At 39.9% G+C, this 12422-nt stretch overlaps 1 protein-coding gene across 1 annotated transcript in view; it reads left to right on the forward strand.

Moving 5' to 3' along the window:
• The window catches only part of MYCT1 (myc target 1), a 26617-nt gene extending 14532 nt beyond the window's left edge, over positions 1–12085 (forward strand). The window contains 1 exon segment of the mRNA XM_006874354.1: positions 11577–12085. Coding sequence (XP_006874416.1) covers positions 11577–12085 — 509 coding nt within the window.
• The last annotated feature ends 337 nt before the right edge of the window (positions 12086–12422 follow it).

The raw sequence follows: 12422 nt of genomic DNA on the forward strand, positions 1-12422 counted from the left end.
CCAGCTTTCACATGCATATGAGGTTATTGAAAATACCATGGCTTCGGTCAGGTGCACCTTAGTCCTCAAGCTGACATCTTTGTTCTTCAACACTTTCAAAAGGTCTTGTGCAGCAGATTTGCCTAATTCAATACATCAATATTAAGAAACCAAAAGTCCTCACAACTGGATCAATAAGCAACAGCTTAATAAATGAAGAAAAGATGAACATTATTAAGGATTTCATTTTACTCTGATCTATAATCAATGTCCAAGGAACCATTAGTAAATAAATCACACAACATATTACATTGGGAAAATCTGCTGCAAAAGACCTCTTTAAAGTATTAAAGAGCAAAGATGTCCCTCTGAAGATTAAGGTACACCTGGGCCAAGCCATGGGTTTTTTAATTACCTCATATGGATGTGAAACTAGACAATAAATAAAGAACACTGAAGAAAACATCAATTATGGTGCTTTGAAGAATATTAAATATAACTTGAACTTCCCAAATAATCAACAAATCTACAGCTCAGTGTTTCTTGTAAGGGAGGATGACAGACTTCATCTCACATACTTCGGACATTGTATTAGGAGAGGCAGCAGTTAAGAAATCAAACGACGTATTGTATTAGGCAAATCTTCTGTACAAGATCTCTTTAAAGTGTTGAAGAGCAAAGATGTCAGCTTGAGGACTAAGGTGCGCATGACCCAAATCAGGAGTATATCTTGTGTTTAAAGAATTAATTGGGCTGCGAACCGCAAGGTCAGCAGTTCGAAACTACCAGCTGTTCCGTGAGAGAAAGATGAGGCTTTCTGCTCCCGTAAAGATTTACAGCCTCAGAAACCCTGTATAGGGTCGTTATGAGTCAGAATCGACTCCATGGTACATAACAGCAACAAACAAAGAATGACAAGGATGACAGGGTGGCTGGAATGAAATGAGCCAGAGGAAGTGTGGTAGGAGATTTGTTTGTTGTTAAGTGCCATTGAATCAGTTTCAACTTACAGTCAACCCTGTATAGTGTTTCCGAAGAGACGCTGGTGAGCTTGAGCCACCAACTTTGAGATTCAAACCAACCTTGGAGTGCAGCACATTAACCCGCAGCATTACACAAGGACGCTGCATAAGATCGTGCAATCGGGAAACTATCAAGTAGGGTCTTTTGACCACTCACAGGAGTTTGGTTTTTCCTTTGGAAGAAATGGAGGGTTTTAAAGAGAACAGTGATGTGATTCGGCCTAATTCTGCCTGTTATATTGACAACAGAGAGTAGAGGGGCATGGATAGAAGGCGAAGGACAATTGAAATGTTCAGTCTGAGATAATGGTCAGTAGGTCCAGGGTGGTAGTAGAAGAGACAGAGAGAAGAGATTGATTTCTGGATATATTATGAAAATAGAAGCACTAGAATTTCTTGATACATGAGAGACATAGAAAATATTTGCTCTTTTGACTATTTAAATTATTGTAATTAATCAAGTTTTTGTTCCCTAAATATTCTCTTTCCAAATACTTTCCCCCCAAGTCTTCCTTTTGGCAAATAGTTCTCCTATAGTATAAGTCTAGGTCCCCAGAACAATATGATTTGACTTATTTTACTATTTAGCAGAGCTTTTAATTCCTATAACTGTAAAGAAGTTTCTGAATGTTTTAATTACTGTTCCATCTGTTGCCAATGATACACTAAACTTTCAGATGTTGGAACATTCAACTCAAGACCACTAGATGGTGACCTCTACTAACTGTTAATACTAAGAACAGCATTTGAGGTATTGGCAGATTCCGGAAAACCAGATTCACATTAGAGTCTTAGAATCAGATGGTACTGCAGTGACCATTGGACTCCTAATGTGGTGCTGCAGGATCTGCACTGGACTGCGAGTCACAAGGTCGACAGTTCAGACCCACCAGCTACTCCTTAGAAACCCTGTACAAGATCAGTACTTAACAATAACAAAAGCAGTGGCCATTAGTCAGATGGCTTGAATAAGTCACAGGACACCTAGTAAGAGCAGCTTTGATTTGTTGAAGGTTTTCTATGTGTGGACCTCTTGTTGTGTAGAATCTGATAACTACAACAGTACCTATTTTATATGATGTGGGGATGTCTTACCAATATCAGAATGTATTTCTTTATCTTCAAAGGAAGATTGCATTAAAAAAAGTAATCATTTGATGTAATTTGCTAACATGTTATAATGTCTCTAGGAAAATTATGAATCATGTTTTTCTCCCCTAAAACTGCTGAAAACATGGAGGCAAGTAATTCTTAAAAAAGAAACATTTGTGCCAATTTCTGGATTCTTTCAGATACCTTTCTTTCACACTAGGTTTAAGGAAAAGGCTACCAAAATTTGTTATCAGGAGTCTGTCAGATCCAGTTACCATTACCAACTGCTCTTAAAGGGAGCCCATTAGAAGGTTCCTGATAGAACAGCAGAATATGTGGAACAAGACTCAAAATCATTACAAAATAAAGACCAGGCTTACTGTTCAGAAAGAGACTGGAGGAACCTTAGAGTATGACCATCAACCACTTTCAGGTCTGGAAAGGAACTCACCCTCATGATCCAGACTCACCTTTCAGCCAAACAGCAGATAGGTCTACAGGAGGAACAACAACTAGTAAGGTATGCCACTAGGAATGATGGAACAGTCATTCAAAATCAAAAGGGCAACAGATACCTAAGGACAAAGGTGGGAAGAAACAGAATAACTGTTATTATACAAAGGGGATTGCAGTCATTGAGATGAAGCAAAGTTTATTATGTGTTGATTATAAAATCTTGTCTGTAAATCTTCACTCAATTCACAATAAAAAGTTTTAAGAAATCAATAACCTAGGTATTGTTGTTAAGTTTCACCGAGTTGGTTCCCTGTATAGGGTTTCCAAGGAGCGACTGTTAAGTTTGAACCGCCAACCTTGTGGTTCAAATCGACCCTGCATTCCAGTGCTTTATCCCACAGTGCCATTCCAGGACTCCATCCTAAGTATTAGTGAGCTGAAATGGCCTGGTATTGGCCATTTGGAAACAGATAATCATATAGTCTGGTATTCTGGGAATGACAAATTGGAGAGGAATGACTTCACATCCATCATCAAAAAGAACATTTCAAGATCTATCCTGAAATACAAAGCTGTCACTGATCTACTGTCTACATACCTAAAAGGAAGACCGGAAAATATGATTATTATTTAAATGTACAAATAAACCACTAATGCTAAGGATAAGGAAATTGAAGATTTTTACAATTTCTACAATCTGAAATAGATTAAACATATAATCAACATACATTGATAATTCCTGGTGACTGAAATGCAAAAATTAGAAACAAAGAAGGATCAGCTGTTGGAAAATATGGTGATACAAATGATGCTGAAAATTGCATGTTATAATGTTGCAAGACTAACAATTTATTCTTTTCAAATACCTATTTCAACACATAAATTTCCACAACTATTCAAGTGGACTTCTGTGGATTGATTACATCTGTGGAAGAGACAATGGAGGCTCTCAATATCATCAATCAGAACAAGGCCAGGCACTGACGGAGGAACAGACCATCAATTGCTTATATGTAAGTACAAATTGACTGAAGAAATTAAAAGAAGTATATAGGAGCCGAAGTATGACCTTGAGTATATCCCGCCTGAATTTAGAATCCATTTCAAGAATAGATTTGATGCATTGACCACTAAAGACCAAAGATCTGATGAATTGTGGAACGATATCAAGGACATCATACGTGAAGAAACTAAGAGGTCATTTTAAAAAAAGAAAAGAACAAAATGGATGAAAGAAGAGACTTTGAAACTTGCTCTTGAACATAATCAACATCAATGGAAGCCTCATAAAACGTAGCACTGGTCAATTTTTCATTGAAAGACTGTTTTCAATTGTTAAAAACAAAGACATCATTTTGAGGACTAAGGTACACATGACCCAAGCCATGGCATTTCAATCACCTCATATGTATGTGAAAGCCAAAAAGAGGAAGACCCCCAATGAGGTGGATAGACACAACAGCAACATCAAAGGGCTCAAATGTAACAACAGTTGTTAGGATGGTGCAGGACCAGGCAGTGTTTTGTTCTGTTGTGCATAGGGTCATTATGAGTCAGAACTACTTAACAGTGCCTAATAACAACTTTTTAAAGTGTTGAAGAGCAAAGATGTCACCTTGAGGACTAAGGTGCACCTGACCCAAGCCATAGTATTTTCAATAACCTCATATGGATGCGAAAGCTGGACAGTGAATAAGGAAGACTGTAGAAGAATTGATGCCTTTGAATTGTGGTGTTGGAGGAGAATACTGAAAGTGCCATGGGCTGCCAAAAGAACCAATAGATCTATTTTGGAAGAAGTGCAGCTAGAGTGCTTCTTGGAGGCCAAGATGGCTAAGCTTCATCTCTCATACTTTGGATATATTGTCAGGAGGGAACAGTTGCTGGAGAAGGATGTCATGCTGGGTAAGATGGAGGGTCAGAGAAAAAGAGGAAGACCCCCAACGAGATGGATCGGCCAGGTGGCATCATTGATGGCGTCAAGTGTGGCAGCGGTAGTGAGGTTGGCTCAGGATCGGACATTGTTTCATTCTGCTGTGCATGGGGTTGCTATGAGTCGGTTCCGACTTGATGGCACCTGACAACAACAACAATAACAATTAAATTCTCTCAATATAGCTATATATAGAAGTCCTGGTGTGGTACTGTGGATTAAGGTGCTGGACTGTAAAGTCAGTTTGTAGCACAAGTTTGGCTGTTCAAGGTCACCAGCTGCTCCTCGGTAACCCTATACAAGGTTGCTTTGGGTTGGAACCAAGGAGCTGTGGTAGCGTAGTGGTTACGAATCGGGCTGCGAACCTCAAGGTCAGCAGTTCGAAACTACCAGCTGCTCTGTGGGAGAAAGATGAGGCTTTCTGCTCCCATAAAGATTTACAGCCTTAGAAACCCTGTTCAGGGTCGCTATGGGTCGGAACCAACTCGATGGTACTTAACAACAACAACAATGGGTCAGAAACGACTCAACCTCACCTAACAACAACAACAAAATATACAGTTATATAGATCAATTATATATAATAATAAATTGTAAATGTTTACAAATGATACATACACACTAATAGCTATTGTCTTTATTAATAACTGATGAAGTGACCTTATGTACAAAGAACAAAACACTGTCCTGTCCTGTGCCATCCTCACAATAGTTGCTAGCTTTGTGCCCATTGTTGAAGACACTGGGTCAATCCATCTCTATTACACTGACTCTCTACTTTACCAAGTATGATATACTTCTCCAGTGACCAGTCCGTCCTGATAACATGTGTGAAGTGTATGAGGCAAACTCAAGCTATCTTTCCTTGTAAGGAGCAATATAGCTGTACTGCTTCCAAGACAGGTAAATATGCTTGCTTTTCTGGCGGTATATAGTATATTCAGTGAGTGCAATGAGTCTGTAGGATATGCACTGGACTATGAACCACAATGTCAGTGGTTCCCATTCACCTCAAAAGATGAGGCTTTCTTTCCCCCCAAAGATTACAGCCTTGGATATACCGTACAGGGTCACTGTGAGTTGAAACCAATTCAAGGGCACTTAACAACAGTATGCCCAATATTCTTTACCCATATCTTAATTCATAGCAATCAATTCTTCTTCAGTCTCCCTTATTCATTGTCCAGCTTTCACATGCATATGAGGCAATTGAAAATATCAAGGCTTGGGTCAGGCATACCCTACCATAGTCCTCAAACGGACACCCTTGCTCTTGAACACTGAAGAGGTCTTTTGCTGCAAATTTGCTAATGCAATACATCATTTGGTTTTTTGACCATTATTTACATGTGTGTTTATTGTGGACCTAAGCAAAATGAAGTATTTGACAACTGCAATCTTTTCTCCATTTGTCATGATGTTATTTATTGGTCCAGTCATTAGGGTTCTTGTTTTCTTCACATTGAGGTTCTAGCCATACTAAAGGCTGGAGTCTTTGATCTTCATCAGTACACATTTTAAGTCCTCTTTGTTTCCAGCAAGCAAGGTTGTATCATCTGCAATTTAAGGTTGTTAATGATCTTTCCTCCAATCCTGATGACATGTTCTTCTTCATATAATCCAGTGTACTGGTTATTTGCTCAGTTTACAGATTGAATAAATATAGTGAAAGATTACAATCCTGATTTTAAATCACTCAGTACCCACTTGTTCTAACAACTGCCACCTGGTCTATATATACAGGGTCACCATGAGTACAATTAAATGTTTTGGAGTACCCATTCTTCACAATGTTATCCATAGTTTGTCATGATCTACACAGTTGAAAGCCTTTACATAGGCAATACAGCACAATGCTCTGCTTTGAGCCAAGATCCATATGACACCAGAAATTATATCCTTTGTTCCAAGTCCTCTTGTGAATCTAGCTTGAAATTTTGGCAATTCAATATCCATGTATTGTTGCAACCATTTTTGAAGTATCTTTAGCAAAATTTTACTTGCATGTGGTATTAATGATTTCATTTGCTAATTTCTACATTTTATTGGACAACCTCTCCAGAATGCTTGGGTCAAATATGAGTCAAATATGGATCTCTTCCAATTGACTAAGCAGGTCTCTCAGGCAATTGGAAGAGATCCATATTTGAAATTTCTTCCAAATTTTTTGGCGTAGATGGATGAGGGCCTTCAGTACTGCATCAGTTTGTTGAAAGATTGAAATTTGCATTCTGTGAATTCCTGTAGTCTCGTTTTTTTGCCAATGACTTCAGTGCTGCTTGACTTTTTCCTTCAGTATTATTGGGTCTTGATTATATGCTACTTTGTGAGATGGTTAAATGTTGACTTTTTATTTTTTTTGTATTGTGACTGTGCATTCCTTCCATCTTCTTTTGATGCTCTCTGTATCCTTCAATATTTTAGCCATTGCTGTTGTCTCCTGACTCACAGGGACCCTGTTTAGGATTTCTGATAGTGGTTGGTGTGTCTGGACTGCCAACCTGGTAGTTACCTACAGTGCCACACCAAGGCTCATTTTGCCCATAGTATTGTAACAAAGACTTGAACTTTTTCTTCATTTCTGCAGCTTGAGAAATGAGCTCTAGTGGTTTGTACATAAATTTGAATAATAGTTGTATTAATCGGTCTTCAGTATTGCTGTTAAGCCGTTGAACTGCTATTGAGTCATTTGTGACTCATAGTTAGCCTGTATTGGGTTTCCGAGGGGCAGCTGGTGAGCTCAAACAGCCGACCTTGCAGTTCAAATACAATGAGTCTAGCTCATTATCCCACAGTGTCACACCAGGACTACAGTCTTCATTGTAGGTGTATGGATATTAATTATCTTATCACAGACAGCATTGTACTTCAAACTTTATCTTGAAATGTACTTTTTGACAACGAATGTGACACCATTCCTCTTCAATTTGTCATTCCCAGCATAGTAAACCATATGATTGTTTGATTCAAAATGGCCAATACCAGTCCATTTCAGCTCAGTCCATTTTATAAAGATTCCTAAAATATCAATATTTATGTGTTCCATCCCGGTTTTGACAACTTCCAATTTTCCTAGATTCAAATTTTATACATTCCAAATTCTGATGGTTAATGGATGTTTGCAGCTGTTTCTCCTCATTTTGAGAGGTGCCCCATCAGCAAGTAAAGTTTCCTAAAGCTTTACTCAGTTCACTTCATTCTGGTCATCTCTACTTTGAGGAGGCTGCTCTATCCTAGTCATATTTGAAGTCATACTTTCAACTTGAGGGGCTCATTTTCTGGCACAGTATCAGGCACTCTTCTACTGCTATTTCCATTTTTATCTTCTGTTGCATATCCTATGAGGGTGCATCAAAATTGTCCTCACTCTGGATAGGATTTATCTTAATCAACTTGTAGAAAAGACAAATATATCAGTTTTTGACATAATCTCCTTGCTTTTCAATACAGTTTGTCCATCTGTCAACAGGCTTTCGTGTTCCCTTATTTAAAAATGTTTTAGGCTGAGCTGCGAACCACGAAAGCACCACTGTCTTCACTTCTTCATCAGAGGTGAATCTTCATCCTCGAAGGTCTGCTTTCGGTGGACCAAACAGGTGAAAGTACAATGGAGCAAGATCAAGTCTATAGGGAGGATGCTTTAACACCTCAAACTACAGTTTTTACCAAGTGTCAGCAGTGTGAACAGAGGTGTGGGGATGTGCACTGTCATGCAAGATCACAAAGCCCTTGGATAGCAGTCCTCTGCATTTAACATAAAGTTCAGGCTTCAGCCTTTCAGTGAGCATCTCACAGTAGTGAGCACTGATGATTGTTGAACCTTTTTCCTGATAGTGTTTCAATACTGGCCCTTGAGAATCCCAGAAAATTGTAAACCTCAATTTTCCAGCTGATGGTTGACTTTTGAACTTTTTCTTGCTCTGCGATTTAGGATGTTTGCATTCCATACTCTCCCATTTACTCTCAGGCTTGTAGTGATGAATCCATGTCTCATCACCAGTAACGATTTTTTAAAAGAACCTTTTACCTTCCTTAGAGCATCAGTCCAAATTTTGTTTGCAGACGTCCAAGCACTTCTGTTGATGTTTTTCTGTGAGTTGCTTTGGTACCTATCGCGCACAAACTTTTCGAAGTTGAAGTTTGTTGTGGATTATTTCATTGGCAGAGCCATGGCTGATTTGTAAATGATTTGCCACATAATCCACTGTCACTCATCTGTTCACATGCACGCTCAATGTTGTCATCAGTATGTTGTCAATGTGTCACTGTTGTTGTTAAGTGCCACTGAGTCAGTTTTCATAAAGGTCCTGTGAATGTTTATGAGGGTCTAATTCTTTCAATTATATTGCTGAGAAGGTGCTCTGGTAGCATAGTGGTTACAAATTGGGCTGTGACTCTTAAGGTCAGCAGTTTGAAACTACCAGCCACTCTGTGGGAGAAAGATGAGGCTTTCTGCGCCTGTAAAGATTTACAGTCTCGGAAACCCTATATAGGGTTGCTATGAGTCGGAACCGACTCGACAGCACTTAACAACAACAACAACAACAACAATGAGGGTTAGCATTTGCCCCTGTGTGTATCTTTCTTGTGTGCATTTGTCACAGTGGATTTATTTATTTTTCTCTGTGGGCTTTTTTCATGGGCACGTTTTTTTCTAGAACTATGTGAATATTGGTAAGTTTTGGCCAGGGCAAGAAAAGGGTGCAAAAATAAATAAATAAATAAATAATAAAGAACGTATCGCCCATCCTCCCCCTCAGCAGTCTCTACTCAGCTGGGTTCCATACTCTAGAACTAGTGCTGGAGTTTATTAGGGAAGTTGCCAGGTTACAGTTCAGGATGAGGAATGTCCAGGGCACAGTTCTTCCAGTCAAGGAGAGCTTTCCTCAGACTTGTCCACAGTCAGTCCTCTCTCTACCTGGTCTATGTTACAACCTCCTTTAGGGCTGCGGATAAATGCTCACAGGGCACTCCACTCTACCATGAGCCTCAGCCTCAAGGCACTTGGCTCTAGCTCCATGGGTCAGCAAATCTAGTTCCCAAAATTAAGCGTCTGGAAGCACCCTACTCTGCAAGCCAGTCTCCGGGCAGAAGTCACTCCAATTTTCTTGCTCTGTGGGCTGGGAAGCCCATCACTCTGTCTCGTGCTCTGGGTCTTGGCTCTGATGCTGCTGCTCTTCTGCCCCTCCTCCGGTGTCACATCTTTCTGTCCCTGGGTTGAAGAGGTTCTGTGCACAGGGGTCTCGGGGTCTAAAAGACATGCTGTGAGTCTACTCCTGAATCTTCTTTGATGGTAGTGAGGTCTCTCCCTCTTTGCTTCTGAGATGACTCATTTTATACCAATGCAAGGAGTCCAGGTGTGGCACTGTAGAACGAGTACTGGGGTTTTAAGTTTTTACAGTTATAATTAACTCTGTTAAGAGCCACAACTGGATCAAGTCATCCTATCAATATCTTCTCCCACCATCTCTTACCCAGACCCATCAGCAAAAGAGTCACTTGGTGGGAGTTATAAAGACTAAGGCTAGGAGAGATCTATTAATCAATTCATTGCACCACATGGGGATGGAACATCTTATTTTCTAGCTGGCTAGCCTGAGCTGCTTCATCTACTGGTGATTGCAAGATGGCTACGAGCAGCAAGGGTGGATGCTGAACATTCTCTTGAAGCTTATTTATACTTGAGCATTCTATTAATCAAAGCAAGCATGAAATCACCCTAGGTTCAAGGGGTGGGACAATGACTCTTTATGGGAGGAACTGCAAAGAATTTGTGACCTACCTGCACCCCCAATGTCACAACCCCCATGAGTTGATTTTCAATCCAGGGCTTTTTAAAATACAATAGCTGATGAGCAATTAGATAGCTCGCTTTGCCTCTCTACTAAACTAATTTTTGTCTAGGAAATTTAGGAGGCTTTGTTAAAGAGGTGATTTTTGAAATGGATCCTGATGTGAAGAATAAGGTTTTCAGACACAAAAGATGAATAAATAGTAACTAGGTATAAGGAAAATTATATGGCAAGGCAGAGAATTCTAAGAAGTCTTAGAAGACTGGGATAGTGAGAAAATCCATATGGCTTCAGGGTTGGTCACAAGTGAAGGGTGGGGAACTGTGATGCGAGGGGAATCTGAAGGGGTCTTCTAATAACCAAAGATTTTAAAATGTAAAGCAAGGGCTCATCTACCCAGTTTCAATCAAGAGTTTAATTTTTTTAGTTCACAAGGACAGGCGGTGAAGCAGAATTTGCTTCCCGCAACCCCGCCCCAGAACAGGAAATCTGAACAAATACAGTTTCTATGAATTGGAGGATACGGTGTCAAGCAGAGATTCTATGATGCTTCAGAGACAGGAATTTCAGTATCACAACAAGGGCATGATACCAGCATGAGCTGGAACTTGGTGACCAAGTAAGAGCCCAGTTGTCTGCATAGGTCATGTCATCAGGAGTCAATTACAGGTGACAGCTCAGGCATTCAGGAAATAGGATGTAAATCAGTCAGCCCAACAGATGGTGCTACCGCCATCTTTCTATCTCAGAATGAGCCAGGAACCGAGACAGCAGGAAGTCTGCAGGTGGGAGATAGCACCAGACTGAAGAGAGCAAGCAGAGAAAAAGGCAAGACCAGTGAGATGATGAAATTATTTGTCACGTGTTCATACTATAACTCAAAAGTAATAAGCTTTGGACTGCTTTTGTAACTCTGAGAAAATTTAAAAGCTAAACTATGGGACTCTTTTTCACTTCTTAATCCTTAAAGATTATAAAATAGCATGAATAACTTGGAAAGCGACTGAGAAAAACTTCATCTGATATTCATTTTTTTGTTATCAAGTGGAATCCTATCATCTTCCATTTGTTCATATACACCCAGTGCCATCTCCTGTTTGCTTAATTCAAAGTTGTTGTTGTTAAGTGCCATCGAGTCCATTCCGATTCAGTGGTCCAGTACAGGGTTTCGGAAGTAGGCTTATTTAGTACATTACTACTGTGTGTGTTCTGATGTCTTTTTACTGGAATACCTACTTAAAAATTGATTTGGCAGTTTGATTTTTTTTTTATTTTTTATTTTTTTGGTGTGTTTTGTTTCAGAGGATCTGATAATGTCCTTCACCGTGTCCATGGCGATTGGACTTGTAATTGGAGGATGCATTTGGGCTCTCTTTGTTTGCTTGTCTCGAAGAAGAGCCAGTGCCCCCATCTCTCAGTGGAGTACCAGCCGACGCTCCAGGTCTTCTTACAACCATGGACTCCACAGACCTGGATTTTACCGTCACAGTGGCTGTGAGCGTCGAAGCAACCTCAGCCTGGCCAGTCTCACATTCCAGAGACAAGCTTCCATGGAACAAGACAATTCCTTTCCAAGAAAATCAAGTTTCAGGGCATCTACTTTTCATCCCTTTCTGCAATGCCCACCACTTCCCATAGACACAGATAGTCACCTGATGACGCTTCCATCTTCCAGCGCTTCTCCCAGCAACACATCCCACAGCCTGAGCCGCCCTGATTTCCACTGGTCCAATAATAACCTTCGCATTGGCTTTTCAACACCTCCCCCACCTGCCTACGAGTCCATCATCAAGGCATTTCCAGATTCTTGAGTAAGGTGTTCTTGCTTTGCTTTGTGTTTCTTGTCTTTCATTGAACGGGAATTATAAACACAGGGGGGCCTCAAAAAGTTGGTGGGAAAATGGAATGAAAAGATAGTAGAATTTTTCTACCAACCATTTAAAGCACCCTCATAGGCTGAGCAGAATTTTGAGGTCATGGTTCAAACTACTAGGAAATTTCTGAGCGGAATAAACTCACACAAGTTGGACATTACCATGCATGATATCATGTCTTTAAACACATTTTTGTGTATGTCACATAAAAAAAAAATATTTCGCTAAATAAGTATATATTTATATGTTTTGTATTCAATATAAGGCTTATTAG

Source organism: Chrysochloris asiatica, unplaced genomic scaffold (assembly GCF_000296735.1).
Source record: "Chrysochloris asiatica unplaced genomic scaffold, ChrAsi1.0 scaffold00271, whole genome shotgun sequence".
Lineage (NCBI taxonomy): Eukaryota > Metazoa > Chordata > Mammalia > Afrosoricida > Chrysochloridae > Chrysochloris > Chrysochloris asiatica.